This window comes from Drosophila sechellia, chromosome X (genome assembly GCF_004382195.2).
Source record: "Drosophila sechellia strain sech25 chromosome X, ASM438219v1, whole genome shotgun sequence".
Taxonomy (NCBI): domain Eukaryota; kingdom Metazoa; phylum Arthropoda; class Insecta; order Diptera; family Drosophilidae; genus Drosophila; species Drosophila sechellia.
In genome coordinates this window covers 13,796,899-13,810,648 of record NC_045954.1, presented here as the reverse complement: position 1 = coordinate 13,810,648, position 13,750 = coordinate 13,796,899, and the positions used below count along the sequence as shown (strand labels likewise).

Here is a 13,750-nt window from a genome sequence, read left to right as displayed (position 1 = left end):
GGGCAATAAACTCGGTTGAAAGTAAGCTTCAACTTCAATTTGCCAAACTTGATTAAAAATTTTTGCATCTGTAGAAAAGGAATTAAGTAAGAACTTTTTGGACTATTTCTTGTATTTTTTTTAACATAATTGTGTTTTGAAATAATTGTGAAGTAATACCAACTTAATCTTATTTAAATAATTAATTTATTGTTTTTTTTATCCTTTCAGCATATTCTTCAAAATTCCAAATTTCAACGAAGAAGAAAGCGTGTAAAACTCAAAGAGAAACCAGCAAAAAGAAACCAAAAAGCTAAAGGCAAACAAATTCACACAATACGCAATCTCGGCAAATCGAACGGCAACTCTATTACGATCAACTCTACCAACAAGATAAACACGCTACAACTCTGGCAGCGCTCTCTGGCTAATAAAGAAAAGATACAAAGGAATTAACTAGAACATTCTCTCTATCCCACTCTAATGACACACACACACACAAAAACGAACACGTACGCACCATCTGTCTCCCACACACCCACAAATTCGACCAACTGGACCAATTAAATGTTTATGGATACAACAACAAAAAGGAGGAAAGCATTTGGTATGCTAAACCAAATCTAAATAAAACAATTTTCGTTTCTTGAAACAAAAAAAAATAAGGGAAAAACTCTCGAACTTGGAAATAATTTCAAATTTTCGGAAAACCCCAAAAATATATGACAGTGTTGCAAGACAGCCCAAAATCCAATATTTCGGTGTGCAAAAAGTAAAATTTTTGAAAAAAGGCGCAAGCGAAAAGTCACAGATCAGTCAACAAACAACAAGAACAACCAGCAACAACAAAAACAACAGCAAACTAACAACAACAAGAACAGCAACTGCAACAAACAACAATCCAAAATCGACGAAGACGACGGCCCCCGACAAAATTCAATTGGAAAATTGAAACTTATGGATTGCTGGACGGGTAACGCCCGACTGGCGAGTGTTTTAGTTTAAGGTAAGTTAATTTTATAATTTTTTTAATTTATACATACCTATTATTGGAAATCTTTCACAAAGAATAATAAATAATTGCTAAAATCTAATACATTTCTTACTGAGAATAATGTTAGATAATTGTTAGCATTCAACTAAAATCGATCGCAAGCTAGCTTTCATAAATATGACCAAAATTCTCAAATTGTAGTTTTCATGCAATTAACCACACAGGGTGTCTTAACCCCTTGGTGCCCCCTGCAATTCCCTCTTTGGCCCGAAAAAAAATATCAAACAACAAAGGCGAGCCAAACCACAATCAGGAAAAAAAGAGACTGCAAAAATTATTTGCGAATTTTTTTTGTGTTTTATTTTTGAAGGCCAAGGTCGCTGCGCATATGGGATCATAAAGTGAAGAGGAGAGGAGGGGAGAAGAGGGGTGAAGCCCAACAGAATCGGGGGGAAAAGAACCAAAAAATCTAAATGCATAACAAAAGTTTTATTTTATTTCATATGGTTTTTGGCTTTTTATTTTATTATTTTTGTTTGCATGCTTCTTTTTACTTTGTGTGTTGGCTCGAGTTGATCGAAGCGGAAGTGAGCGACGTCGTCTGCGCTTTTTGACAATGGGAAGTGAATGCTAAAAGATCGTACCAACAAAAAAAGAGAGGTTTAAAGTACGGGTGTGTTTGTGTGTGTTTGCTGTCAAACAATTGTGTGGCCAAACATGGCGCTTTGGCTTGGCTCAACTGAAGGTTTCTCTGCTTAAATTGATTTTTTTTTTTGCACAATTGCGAAATTGTTTTAATTAGCCAAACGCTTGCTTGTATATGTGTGTGTGTGTGCATGCGTTAATTGCAGTTTCCAAAATTAGCAAAAATACACACACACAGACAGACAGTCGTCATGTTCATGGCTGTTATGGCTTTTTTTCCTCTTTGATTGACAGCAGCTGCCCTGTTGTGAATGGCCGCGAGTGTATTGGCGGCCATCTGTGTGCGTGTGAGCGACAACCCTGCCGTTCAGCACATCTAATGGTTTGTCCATTATATAGGTATACTTAACTACATATTACATTCTTCTGTCTGCGGCACTAGAAAGGTTATTTTTTTTGTTTGTCTGCCTCTAATTTCGAATCGGAAATACCATTTTTCACAATCGTGCAGGGTTACAACCCCGTAATGAACCCTTTTCTTAAACAAATACATTAATGACCCCGCCATGTGTTTTCATACCCTTAGCATTTTTAAAAAGGTTTAGGTTTTACTTAAAGTTCTTTAGAATTTTTCAAAACCATTTATGATTTTTTTTTTCATTTAATTACTTTTAAACAAGGTCACATTCGCCGTTAAAAAAAAGAAAGGCGTATAAATTGAAAGCGGTACAAGTTCTGAACATCTCGAAAGGTCTGTCATGGTGGAAAACAGTTTTGCCAGTTTTCCTCTAGCATTTTCCTAGTTCCCAGGGTCGCAAATCGAGGGAAATGCCTTTTCCCATTAATAAAACGTTAGCACCCGTTCGGGCCAAGTTTAAAATTAAGGCCTAATTGATGAGACGGCAAAACAAAAGTTATTCCTATTGATTGAGCGGCGAAAGAGCTGGGTTGCCAAGTGAAAATGCAGCGACGGAGAAACGGTTGCTTACATAATTATGTGCAATTTATGCGCAACGTGACAAATCAATTTTCCTCTGTCTCGATGCCGTTTTTTTCTCGCTTTTCTCGTCTTTTTGCGCTTTTCTCAAACTCAAAGCGTTGACAGCCCACAGATCTGTCTGGATTTTTCGCACGCTCAATTGGAGAACCGTTATCATGACTTGGCCTAAACAAAAAAATAAATAAACGGAATTCGATAAAAAGAATTTAAATGCAAGAGGGTATCGAATTTAAAATAGTATTCGTTTTTATATTTAGTTTGACCTATAAGATTTTTGTAATACGCGCTCAGTGGTTTTTAATCTCGCTTTTTAAGCATTTCCGCATTGTGCTCTATTTTTTTATTACGCATACGCCGCGTGTTTGCGTGTTAAATTTTTATTTAGTTTTCTTACTGTTCAAATATCAAAACACACGCGGCTGCATTCATGAGTTATTTTTTATGTAATGCACACTATATATCGCTTAAGCTACATATACATTCTTTTTCTCTTTTTTTTTTATCGAAAATGCGTGCTCAGCTAAGCATTCGAGGAAAAAATAAAATAAACAGAAATGCTCACGATGCAACAACGTGCAATTTGTAATTGTTATTATTGCTGTTGCCACGCCCGCAACTCCCACTCGCTTTTGTGGCGCCAGTCGCAGGTTTTCTGTTTACGGAAAACGGAATACTGAGCACTAAACACTGAAAGCCGAACTCAAAACACACCAACTCACACGTCAGAAAGAAAAAAGATTACAGCACCACTTCAAGCCAAAGATACGCACTTGGATATGCCGTTAATTATTATTAATGCAACCCGATCGGCCCAGGTGTTTTGTTCAGGTACTCAGACCGTGGGCTTTTCTGATAATGCTCTACTCGTATGGCTATGTGCGACTAATATTGACAGACTCTTCCTACTCAAAAACTTCAGGCAATCGGCATGCAAATCGCTTCAAATAATACCAGCTAAGTCTTTGGAAAAAGGGTTGGCTAACAAGCTCTCCGTTTGCATATAATTTCAACTGAAATGGGACTATAAATAGTTAATTGACTGAGTGCCATCCGAACGTAATCGATATTGAAGTTTTCCTAATTATATTTTCAAGTCGCTGAGCCCTTAAAACTTAAGCAAGCTTAAAAGTCCTAAGTTTTGAAGGTATCATTCTAAGAAAAGGTCACTCTAACCAAGCTAAATAAGCATTTAAGGATAGGGTAACACCAATCGGAGGTAACGAAATTAAATTTCACGCAAAATAGGAAGTGATTAATAGACGACCTTAAGCAGACAACAAAGGAGCTTAAGAGAAATGTGCAGTGTGCAGTTGGCATTGTGCAAGGGAGAGAGGGCGACAGTGGGAGAGAGAAAGAGACGCAGTGAGCGAGTGCGCATGCAATAGGAGCATGGTCACCCTAAATGCAATTCCATGCGTGAATTTGTGTGCGTCTGTGTGTGTGTGTGTGTGTGGGCTGGCGTGTGTGTTATCGCTGTGGCATTGCAACAGCTACAAACTATAACGCAATTATATGCAATGCCCCAACCTCAAACCCAAATACCACCCACACAACAACACCCTACCCTCCGCCCACCGCCCCTCAAGCCTAGCGCCGTCTCGCTCGCTCCCATTGGGGCGGTAAAATCGCATTTTGCGTGCATCAATTATTGCGCATTTCTCAGTTGCGTTGTTCAATTTTTTTTTTTTCGTAGTTTTTCTTTACATTTTTTCCCTGTAGTTGCTGTTTTTATCTGACAGCCGCCTTCTAATTTACACAGCAACAACAATTACTATTGTACAATTATAATGCATAACATTGGCCGAACAAGTAATGCACAAATGGGGGGAAAAAAACAAGAAGGAAGCACACACAAGTCTACTAATTTTTAGGGCTTCAGAAAATCATTTTTTAAGCCAAGTTGAGATCAACTAAATAAAATTTTAGAATTGCAGTTGCTTTAGTTATGTCGCAATTGTTGAAGCTAGTATTAAATGTATATTTTTCCTTAACATAAAATGTATTTTAAAATTGAATATATGATTTAGATCTTGTAAAGGAAAGTAATATTTTTAGTATATTTAAAACAATTAAATGTGGAACTCCACACATGAGCCAGAAACCTTGAAAATCCGCGTTGCCGCAGTGATTTCCCACTGATTTACAACTCCGACTGCGCTTTCAAATTTCGCTCCGACCGCCCGGAACACATTGCGTATGCGTGTTTTTTTTTCACCTTATTTATTTAGTTTACTTATTTTTTTTACCACTTTGAGAAGCGATGGGAAAAGCGTATGTGTTAGTGTGTGTGTGTGTGTGGAGTTGCACTTTGCTGCGTGACACATTGTGTGACTGACTTTTCAACTAATAGCAGCAGGAACAAGCGACATGCAAGCCGGGGGTCTGACCCATTGGCAATTAGCATTTCGGACGGAGCTGAATTTTTCAGTTTGGTTTGGCCAAAAAAAAAAAAATAACAAAATAGCAAATAAAATACAGAAAAAAGAGGAAAAAAATGCCATATCTGATCGTGGCTGGGGCCCCGTTTGCGTGTTCTCCTTCTGTGTATGTGTAATTGTGGATTAATTATAGCCAAGGACCCCACAAGATACAAATAAAGATACAAAGTGTATCTCTATCGCTCCATGTGTCTGTGCAATTTCCGTCCACAGAACAAGGTTAATTCAGTTAGCCATTGTTGGTATAGCAGCTCAGTCGCTTGTTTTTTTTTTGTTTTAGTTTTTTTTCGCTATTTTTTGTTTTAATTGCGCTCAGAGTTACATAATCATTGCAGCTGATGAACACGCACACAGAGCTGTAAATTATTATTATATTTTTTTTTTTATGGCCATTTAGAAACACTTTCGACCGCCTAGAAGACTAGGAACCCGTTAGACTCTTCGCTTCTTCTGGGTGACAGTTTCTGCAGCCTTTTGTTTTGTCGGTCTTGATTTCTCACTTTTGATTCGCGTGGAAGACGCTAGCAAATTAAAACAACAACCGGTTTTTTGCACACTTTTTCGCAATGGGGAAACATCAAATGGCCCGCAGAACAGACACTTTCGTAGTTCTACGATTTGTAAAACTTTTTAATCGTCTATGTGCTCAAATATTATACTATAATAAAATATTTACTAATAAAACATTTTTAATAGGTTTTTTTTATAGTTATTGTTTTAACAAACCAATTTGTACAGCACGTAATTTATGTATTGCATAGAATCATTCAAGCTCACACATTGCTTTGTCGTTTAACTAAGAATTACGATAAATTTTAACAAATTAATAAGTTGATGTCTGACCGTTTCGGAACTGTCAGCGGACATAAGAAACGAAATTCCACCAACGGGCCGAATCGACACGCGTTTTGACCATTGCAAAATGTTTCCCATGGCTTTGGCTAAAATGGCAGGCCGAATAAAGTGAAATAAAAGAGAACTTTCGAAAGTTGAGACAAAAAGACGATGAAAAAGCAAAGAAGCGGCAGAAAAAAATGCATAAATTTGGCATAAATTATGCTCTCACCTAGGCAACTCAACCCCTTCTTTATATGTATTTATTTTTGTATATTTTTTTTTAGGTTTTGTTTGCATTTCTTTTTTTTTTTTGCACTCCACCCCCTCACGACTACGAAGCGTTAAAAAATGATGGCAGCCTGCAAATTGCGCGGAAAATAAAGTGAAGGATGGGGCAGGCGTGAAAGATCGATTGTTGGATCGCGTTGTTGAATTCGTTACTAAATGCGGGCGGGTTTTTATCTTTGAAGGCAGAAGGAGTTCAACTAATGGAAAAAAAACAATACTAATGGGTGCTAGAGAAAGGAAAAGTTAAAATAAGAAGAATTAGCTGCAATTTAGTAATGGAAACATTTTAATCTGATCAAAGGGTGAAAGTTAAGAAAGGTCAACATAAATAATATAATATATACCCAAAATGCTGCTGATTTTAAACTACTTTGAATTCATATCGATTATAACTTCGCTGACATACTTTAATGCCCATATATCCGACATAAATTAGCCAAAGCCCACAAATACCCATTCTTTATCAACCCTTTAATCAGATTCCGTCCATGATTAATAACTGCCTGTTTCTATGCCTAAATCGAAGCGACAGCGCAGAATAAAAGCTAGGCGAACCGCGAAAAAAATTCGCGAGTCTATTCAACTTTCCTACGCCCCATAAGCCCCAAATCAAGGGGTTCAATGAACCCGCACAATTTTTTTTTTCGGCCTGAAAGAGATCAACGACACGCACAAAAATTACAGACGGCCAAACAACCAAACAACTACACCTTGTAGGCCTCAAATCGCCAAAAAAAAGAGAGGCACGCACAGAACGCACAAAAGTCAATGAACTCACACGCACAATGACAAGAAAATGCGAAAAAAGGCAAAGAAATTCGCAATAGCAAAAAAGTGCGTAGCCGAAATTCTGCGAGATCAACGCACGCACCCAAAAAAAAAAAGAGCTGAAAAGAAAAAAAAATGGCAAAAGCAATACAGTCCGCAATACAGGAAAAAATGTTGCCGAAAATCGCGAGCTACCTCTCTTTATTTGCGCTCTGTCAACATTTTTCAAAGTCAAGTTGAATAGCGTGCGAATGTGTAGATTTGCATTGGTATTGGCGTATCTGTGTGTTTGCGATTCTTTTTCTTTTTTTTGTATTTTCGCATTTTTGCCAATTCGCTCGCTCTCGCACTTTTCTAATCTCTCTCTCGAGTTTCGCCTCTTGCTGCTTACGCAATTTCGCATGTTTGACAAACACAAAAAATCATTAAAAAATAAAAAAAAGAAGAATAGGCAAAAAATATCACCCAGATAGAAACGAACTTTTATCAGTCACACTTTGCTGACTAGAACTTTTGGGCGAACTATATGTGTGTGTGTGGTGAGATGTACCGACCGACTGAAACCTATACATATTACTATATATAGGAATTTGTATATAACATTAGCAATATTTCGTTATCGCACAAAAATAAAATACTGAAAAACGGCAGAAGGCACGTTCCTAGCACCTCAACGCATGACATTAAGCAAAAATTAAGAAATATACCTGCAAAATTATTGTAAGAAAAAATGTTGTAGAGAATTAGATATATAAAGTATCTGCACTTTTTTTTTATTTGATAATATTTTATTTTGATTAATGCTATTTATTAATTCAAACTGCAAAACATTTATTTATTTAAATAGCACAGATTTAACGCCATATTTTGGTGCTAACTTTTGGCATTTTCTGACCATTGAAAATATACGATTCGCTATTCCTCCACTGGCAGCTGTCAATTGCTGCGACTTTTGCGATGCGTTTGCGACCTTCTGACCTCGCAGCGGGCAAAATAAATGCACAAACGATGGTTTCATTAATCAATGACAAAGTGGGAGAAGTACGAAATTTTCCCGCTTGCCAAACGATATTTTCCCAACTATGCAAACTTGTCTTCCGTAAAAAAAAGAAAAAGTGTATGCAAAAATTCCTAGGCATATAAAGGAAAACATATGTTATCTGTATCTGTTTGATTTCATATGTGGGTCACACACAAATGCGAAATTGCGAAAAAAAGAGGGGAACTAGAAAAAAAAAAAAAATTCGCACGCACTCATAAACGAAATCAGCTTTGCGGAGCCGGCTGCGTAGATTGCGTATACGCAATGTGTGTCAAGGACAGAAATGTGCGAATTTTTTATGGGCCCAGCCACGCTCCCCCGCTCCCTCTCTCTCTCTCTCTCTCTCTCTCGCACTGTCTATCTCTCTTTCTCGCTGGCAATTCGCACTGAGAAATGTTTAATTTTTCCACAGCCATCTAAAATTAAACCCCAACGTCAGGAACAACAAAAACCATAACATCGAAGCACCTACTGAACTAATTTGTGTTTGTAGATGTGCGTAGATAGCATTGAATTTGAGCTGTGCGACAAGCAGCCCGCTAGAAACAGTTTTGTCTGCCATTTCGAGCTTCATTTTTTCCAGCTCTTTTGCAAAGTACACTCTGTTTCTTTTTTTTTTGTTGTTGTGTTTTGTATTTTCGCAACTATTCGCAATTCACGCCCACGGTCAAGCCAAAGGTCAGGCCAGTTGCCAGTTACTCTAAGCCCACGAAACAAATGAGCAATGAGTGCAAACACACACAAATCCGCAGATGTGTGTTTCCCCTACACACACATTTTTTTTTTATTTTTATAAATTTTCTCTTTTTAATTTCGCCATGGAAAACGCTGACAAAGAATCTGTGCCCTTCCTTAATTAATATTATTAATAATATGAAAGAACAAAAACAATTGCTCATAACATTGTTAGCCAAACAAATTTGAAGATTTAAAAAATATATATATATCAAGAAAATCTTTCAATTTGATTAAATATTCTTAGAGGATCAGTTATCGCACAACTTATGTTTATATTTGAATTTTAGTATTTTGCAAATGTTGCTGGTGATCCCCCGACATCCCTCCCCTTCTCCCCCTCTCCCCCTCTCCCCCTCTCCGTGCCGCACACTTTTTTTTCGCCTATCTACGCTGTCAATGTGTGTCAAATTTCCAATTGGGTCGCACGCACAAGCTACTTTGTTGTTATTTGCGAATTTTTTTCGGTGTATGCTTGTGTGAGTTTTCGCAAGCGCGTTGATCGCGGAAACGAAACAAAAACCTTGCCTGTGTGTGTCTATTTTTTTTTTATTTTGCATGTGCGTGTGTGTGTTTCCCGAACGCATTGCGTAATCAGCGTTGTACTCTTGCTCTTGCTGAAATTGTTGCTATTTTTTTTGGATTTTGGACACCAGCTTGACAACAAAACAAAGCCAAAAACACAGCAGCGCCCAGTAGAAAAAAATATATGTATAAGAAGAGTGGCGAGGGACGCCTAGTTGGGTTAACTTGGTGGCTTTTGCCTAGTTAGCGACTTAAAAAATAGCAGATTCATATGTAGATGTATGTAGGTCTGTAGATATGTTTGGAGCCACAAAAGCTGTTAGGAAGTCAAATGGCGCAAGAGCAAAGCAACAAGCAAAAAGGAAAGAAAACTACAACAAAAAGTGCAGAGAAATTGGGAAACCTAAGATTCGGCAGGTTGATAATTAAGCCAAATGATCTTAATGATAAAAAAGCGCTTTACTTTTGATTATTTATCTATAAAGTAATTTTGAATTTCATATCATTGAAACTATACCTTAAAAGGTATATATTTCTCAAAATTAAAATAGAATTTTAGCTGTTACTAAAATGCCATTGAAAGTCGTTAAATAAATCATAATACCCTTGAATAAAGTACTTATGCCGCATGTGTCTTTTTGGAGCGTCATCAAAACTTTTGCCGAGCAGAAGCGTCTATAAATTGTTATGGGCCAAAAAGAAGAAAGAATGGCAATGAAATCGGATGATTCAAATTAATCTTAGATGGTTGGTTCTGGCTAAAAAGTTTTTCGTACACTATACGCTTGTAGAAAGTTCTGTCGAGAATGAAGAGAGTAAATTAAAGGCATCGATAAGACTCCTTGAAAATAACCAGGCATTAGCAAAGATCGCAGTAACTTTCTTCACAGTTTAAGTTTGACAATTAAGATAGAAGAAACTTAATAGAATTTTCCAAGATTTTATTTGGAATTTTGTCTTGTTACCTCAATAGTCTATGTCAGTATGAATAATATTTAAAAACTACTTCAAACCCACCATTTTATATCGCATTTCTCTGTGTTATATCTATTCTACAAATCTTCTGCCAAATAGGTAGAATACAAATTCTCCTAAAAACATATCCCCGCAAAACTGAAGATTGCCGAAAGGCAAAACGCAAAAATTTTTCGTGACATAGGCAATCAAAAAACAATACAAAAATCCCCCAAAAAAATTAAATAAAATAAACTGACTTTTGTACAGTTGTTTCGGTCTTGTTTCCTTACCAACTCTTCGCTTCTCTTTCTCTATGCGGAATTGAAATGTTTTTTGTTTGCCTTTGCGAAATTAGCAGTCGCAAAAAAGTTTGCGAATTTTTTGCGTTTCTCTCGTTTTTTCGGTTTTTTTTTTGGGTAACGCACAAAAGCGCGTTGAGAACGCAAAAAAAAAATAGTAGAAAACGTAGAAGAAGAGCTGTCCCCGAATTTAGGTCAAATGCTCAACGTCGTTTCTGCGTGCCGATTGGCAAAAAAAAAAAAACAAAAAAAAGTGAAATAAAACTTTTGCGAATTTTTTTCTCTGCCTCTGCTGATTTTATTTATATTTTTTTTGGGCTTCTATGCCAGTGTGTGCGTTAATGTTTTATTAGCTATTGTTGCTGTTGTTGGTGCTTAACTAACGGTTCATCAAAATGATTGCGCCCGCTTGGAAACCAGAAAAATAAAACTAATAGGAAAAGAAGTCGGGGAATAACGAGAAACAAGCGGCCATAGACGAAATAAAATGTTTCGAACGAAATGTTAAGATCTCAATATGCTTTTAATTATAGTATTTATTGGACACTTTTTATGTTGGCGATCGGTTGCGAACGAAATCAGTATGTTTATATGCGTTAATCTGGGTGAATCAATTATACACAAAGGTTTGGCGAAATGGTTGCCATCAAATTGATGAATCACCTCTCAACTGTTTCTTTTGCTCTGCTTGTGATCGTAATATGCTAACGAAATAATTAACCCCATAATATTTGCCGAAAATATGTTTCCATTAAAATGTACATTTTGAGTTATAAATACATACTTTTAATTTAACATCTTGTGTTCTTAAGGGGCTTGTGTTGTCTTAAAGGAGAGCACGACTAACAATCAGCCTTTCAATTGAGGACAATGATGTAATTCTTTAACAAGTAAAAACTACACTTACTGACACCATTTTGTGGGGTATATATATATATTGTATATAGTTAGGATTTGGACTTTAGGGGCTTGTGCATCATGAGACGCCGGCGAACACATCCGATGGCCTCTTCCCAGCTATTCGAGGACAGCAGATCCTCCTCCTTGGCCAATCGCTTTGCCTTGGAGGCGATGACCTTGCGTTTGATCGTCTTCTTCTTCGTCAGCTTGGGAACTCCGGTTGCCAGTTTATCCGGCTGTGATTTGCCGGCTTCTGCCGCTTCGGGTTTCTTGGTTCGATTGCTTTTTCCCGAATTCCGCACCCGGGTGCTCTTCTTCATGTCCACACTGGCCATCGACAGAATCTGCCGGATCGATTGAACACGCGTAACGGCCGGAGGCGTAAAACTCCGTATCCGGCGACCGGATGCTGGTGATACCCTGGAAAATTTCCGATTCGGCTCCGGCGGCACGCGCATAGCTGCCTCCTTGGGCGGCAGATCCAATAGATTGTCGTACTTGGGACGCCGCTCATTCAGCTGCGTCTTCAGGCGGGACAGCTTGGGCGGCGGCTTATAGGACTCCAGGGTGTAGCGGGTGCTCTGCTTGTTGCCACCCGCCGAGGAGCGGCCCAAGGACCAGAGACCCTTGCTCTCCTTCTGGAATGCTCGGTAGATTAGGTGACGTGGGACAGGGATCGGCAGTTCTGCGTGGCGTTGCTAAAATAGTTGGAGATAGTTCGATGTGCCACTTTGACAAAAAGAGTTCTGATCCATGGCTTCCACTTACCGAATCGTACAGCTCTCTCTGGCGCATGCTAAGTCCTGGCCAAGTTAACGCCGCTCGTTCCAGACCCTCGTCGATGCTGCAATTGTGCATGATGCACAGTTCGCGGACGCAGTTGTAGAACTGAAGCGGACTGGCATCGCGGGGCTTGAAGCGGCTCAATGCCTTGATAAGGCGGGCACGCTGCTCCCGTTTCTGGTCCTCCGTGGAGTCCGGGGCGGATGGGTGATATGTGTTTCCCTCTTGATCCTTGGCCATTGTAAAAACTACACTTTATTCTGTGCTTGGGCGAACAAATGAATAACACTTCGAATTTTCTTGTTTTTCCGTTCAGCGATCTGGCCGTTTATTTTTAGTGACACATTGAGAATTTTAACTGATACAATAAAAAATAGGAAAGTCAGTCGACAATGTCTATTCCGGACCAGCGATCTGATTAAAGTGATTTTGGGATAGCAGATACTACAGACATGGGAAAACTTAAAAGTCAGAGCCGGCTATGTAGGTAGAAGAAATACTAAAACACTATTATTGTCTTGCCAAACAATAGCAAATATGGGGATACAAAAATGTGAAAACCATTATAAAAGAAGTGATGTAAATATTTGGATAAATATTGTGTAAATTGTGATTTATAAAATATATCTAATGAAGTTTAAATTTACCTGGCAAGCGTTAGTCTGTATTTAGTAGTTTTCGATCGATGAATAGCCTTTCTGATCGGCACAACCTTTCCTTAACCCCTCATTCCATTAGAAGTTACTTGGATTTGTGGTGGCCAAAACTAAAAATGGCTGCCAATGGGTTAAATGTGCCAGTAGCGCACCTTCTCTTTCTTTCGCACTCTAGGGGCACTATTTTCATCCCGCACACTCACACACACAAATATACATTTATATATATATACGCACGGGAGGGTTAGCAACCCTTACCGCTTGCACGTGTGTGTGTGTGTGTGTGCGAGTTCTCACCCTCAAAAAATACAACAGAAAAAAAATAGAGGCATTTGTTCGACCATTAAATGCGTTCAGCCAAGAACTATAACAACGGAAGGGTTAAAAGGTGGAAGAGTAGCTGAAGGAATAGGAACAGGAAGAATAGTGTGTATTTCTCTAGTTTTGCTCTTTGTGTAAGTGTGTTTCAGTGTGTGTGTTTTTGTGTGTTTGTGGATGTGGATGTCCTTAGCTGAAATCGAGCTAACCCTGCCCATAAAAATAAATAGGGGAGGGCGAAGGAGCAGCCAGCACACACACCACGCCTCCTCTTTGACCTACACTGCGCAAAATAGTTCGTTTGCTTTCAAATTGGTAGCAAATTAACTTTGGAGCATACATAACTGAATTCACTAATTTAAAGTAGTAGTAATGACAAGCCAGCTTGTTTTATTTTTTCTTTTCGCTTATTGAATTTTCAACATTTTTCTGGCAGTGTACATTTTAGAGCCTTGTCTTTGGGCTTTGCGTGTTCCGATTGTTGTTTCTGTTTTTGGGGGTTCTCTGTAGCGATTTTCCAACAAATATTTGGACTATTCGTAGACATCCAATATGCATGGGCTTTTCTTGTTCCTGTTTTTTTTTT

General features: G+C 38.2%; 2 protein-coding genes across 4 annotated transcripts in view; one reads left to right on the top strand and one right to left on the bottom strand.

Annotated features, from left to right (window-relative positions):
- Window positions 1–309: 309 nt before the first annotated feature.
- Window positions 310–13,750, top strand: part of LOC6618473 (sal-like protein 1) — a 111,118-nt gene continuing 97,677 nt past the window's right edge. For all 3 annotated transcript variants that reach the window (XM_002042707.2, XM_032724393.1, XM_032724392.1), the window contains exon 1: window positions 310–985. The gene's annotated coding sequence lies outside the window, so the exon portion shown is untranslated. The remainder of the gene's footprint in view (window positions 986–13,750) is intronic.
- Window positions 11,286–12,616, bottom strand: LOC6618480. The gene is made up of 2 exons (XM_002042714.2): window positions 12,176–12,616; window positions 11,286–12,105 (listed from the first exon to the last, which is right to left on the bottom strand). The coding sequence occupies exons 1-2, from the start codon at window positions 12,428–12,430 to the stop codon at window positions 11,455–11,457; spliced, it is 906 nt and encodes a 301-aa protein (XP_002042750.1). The 5' UTR covers window positions 12,431–12,616; the 3' UTR covers window positions 11,286–11,454.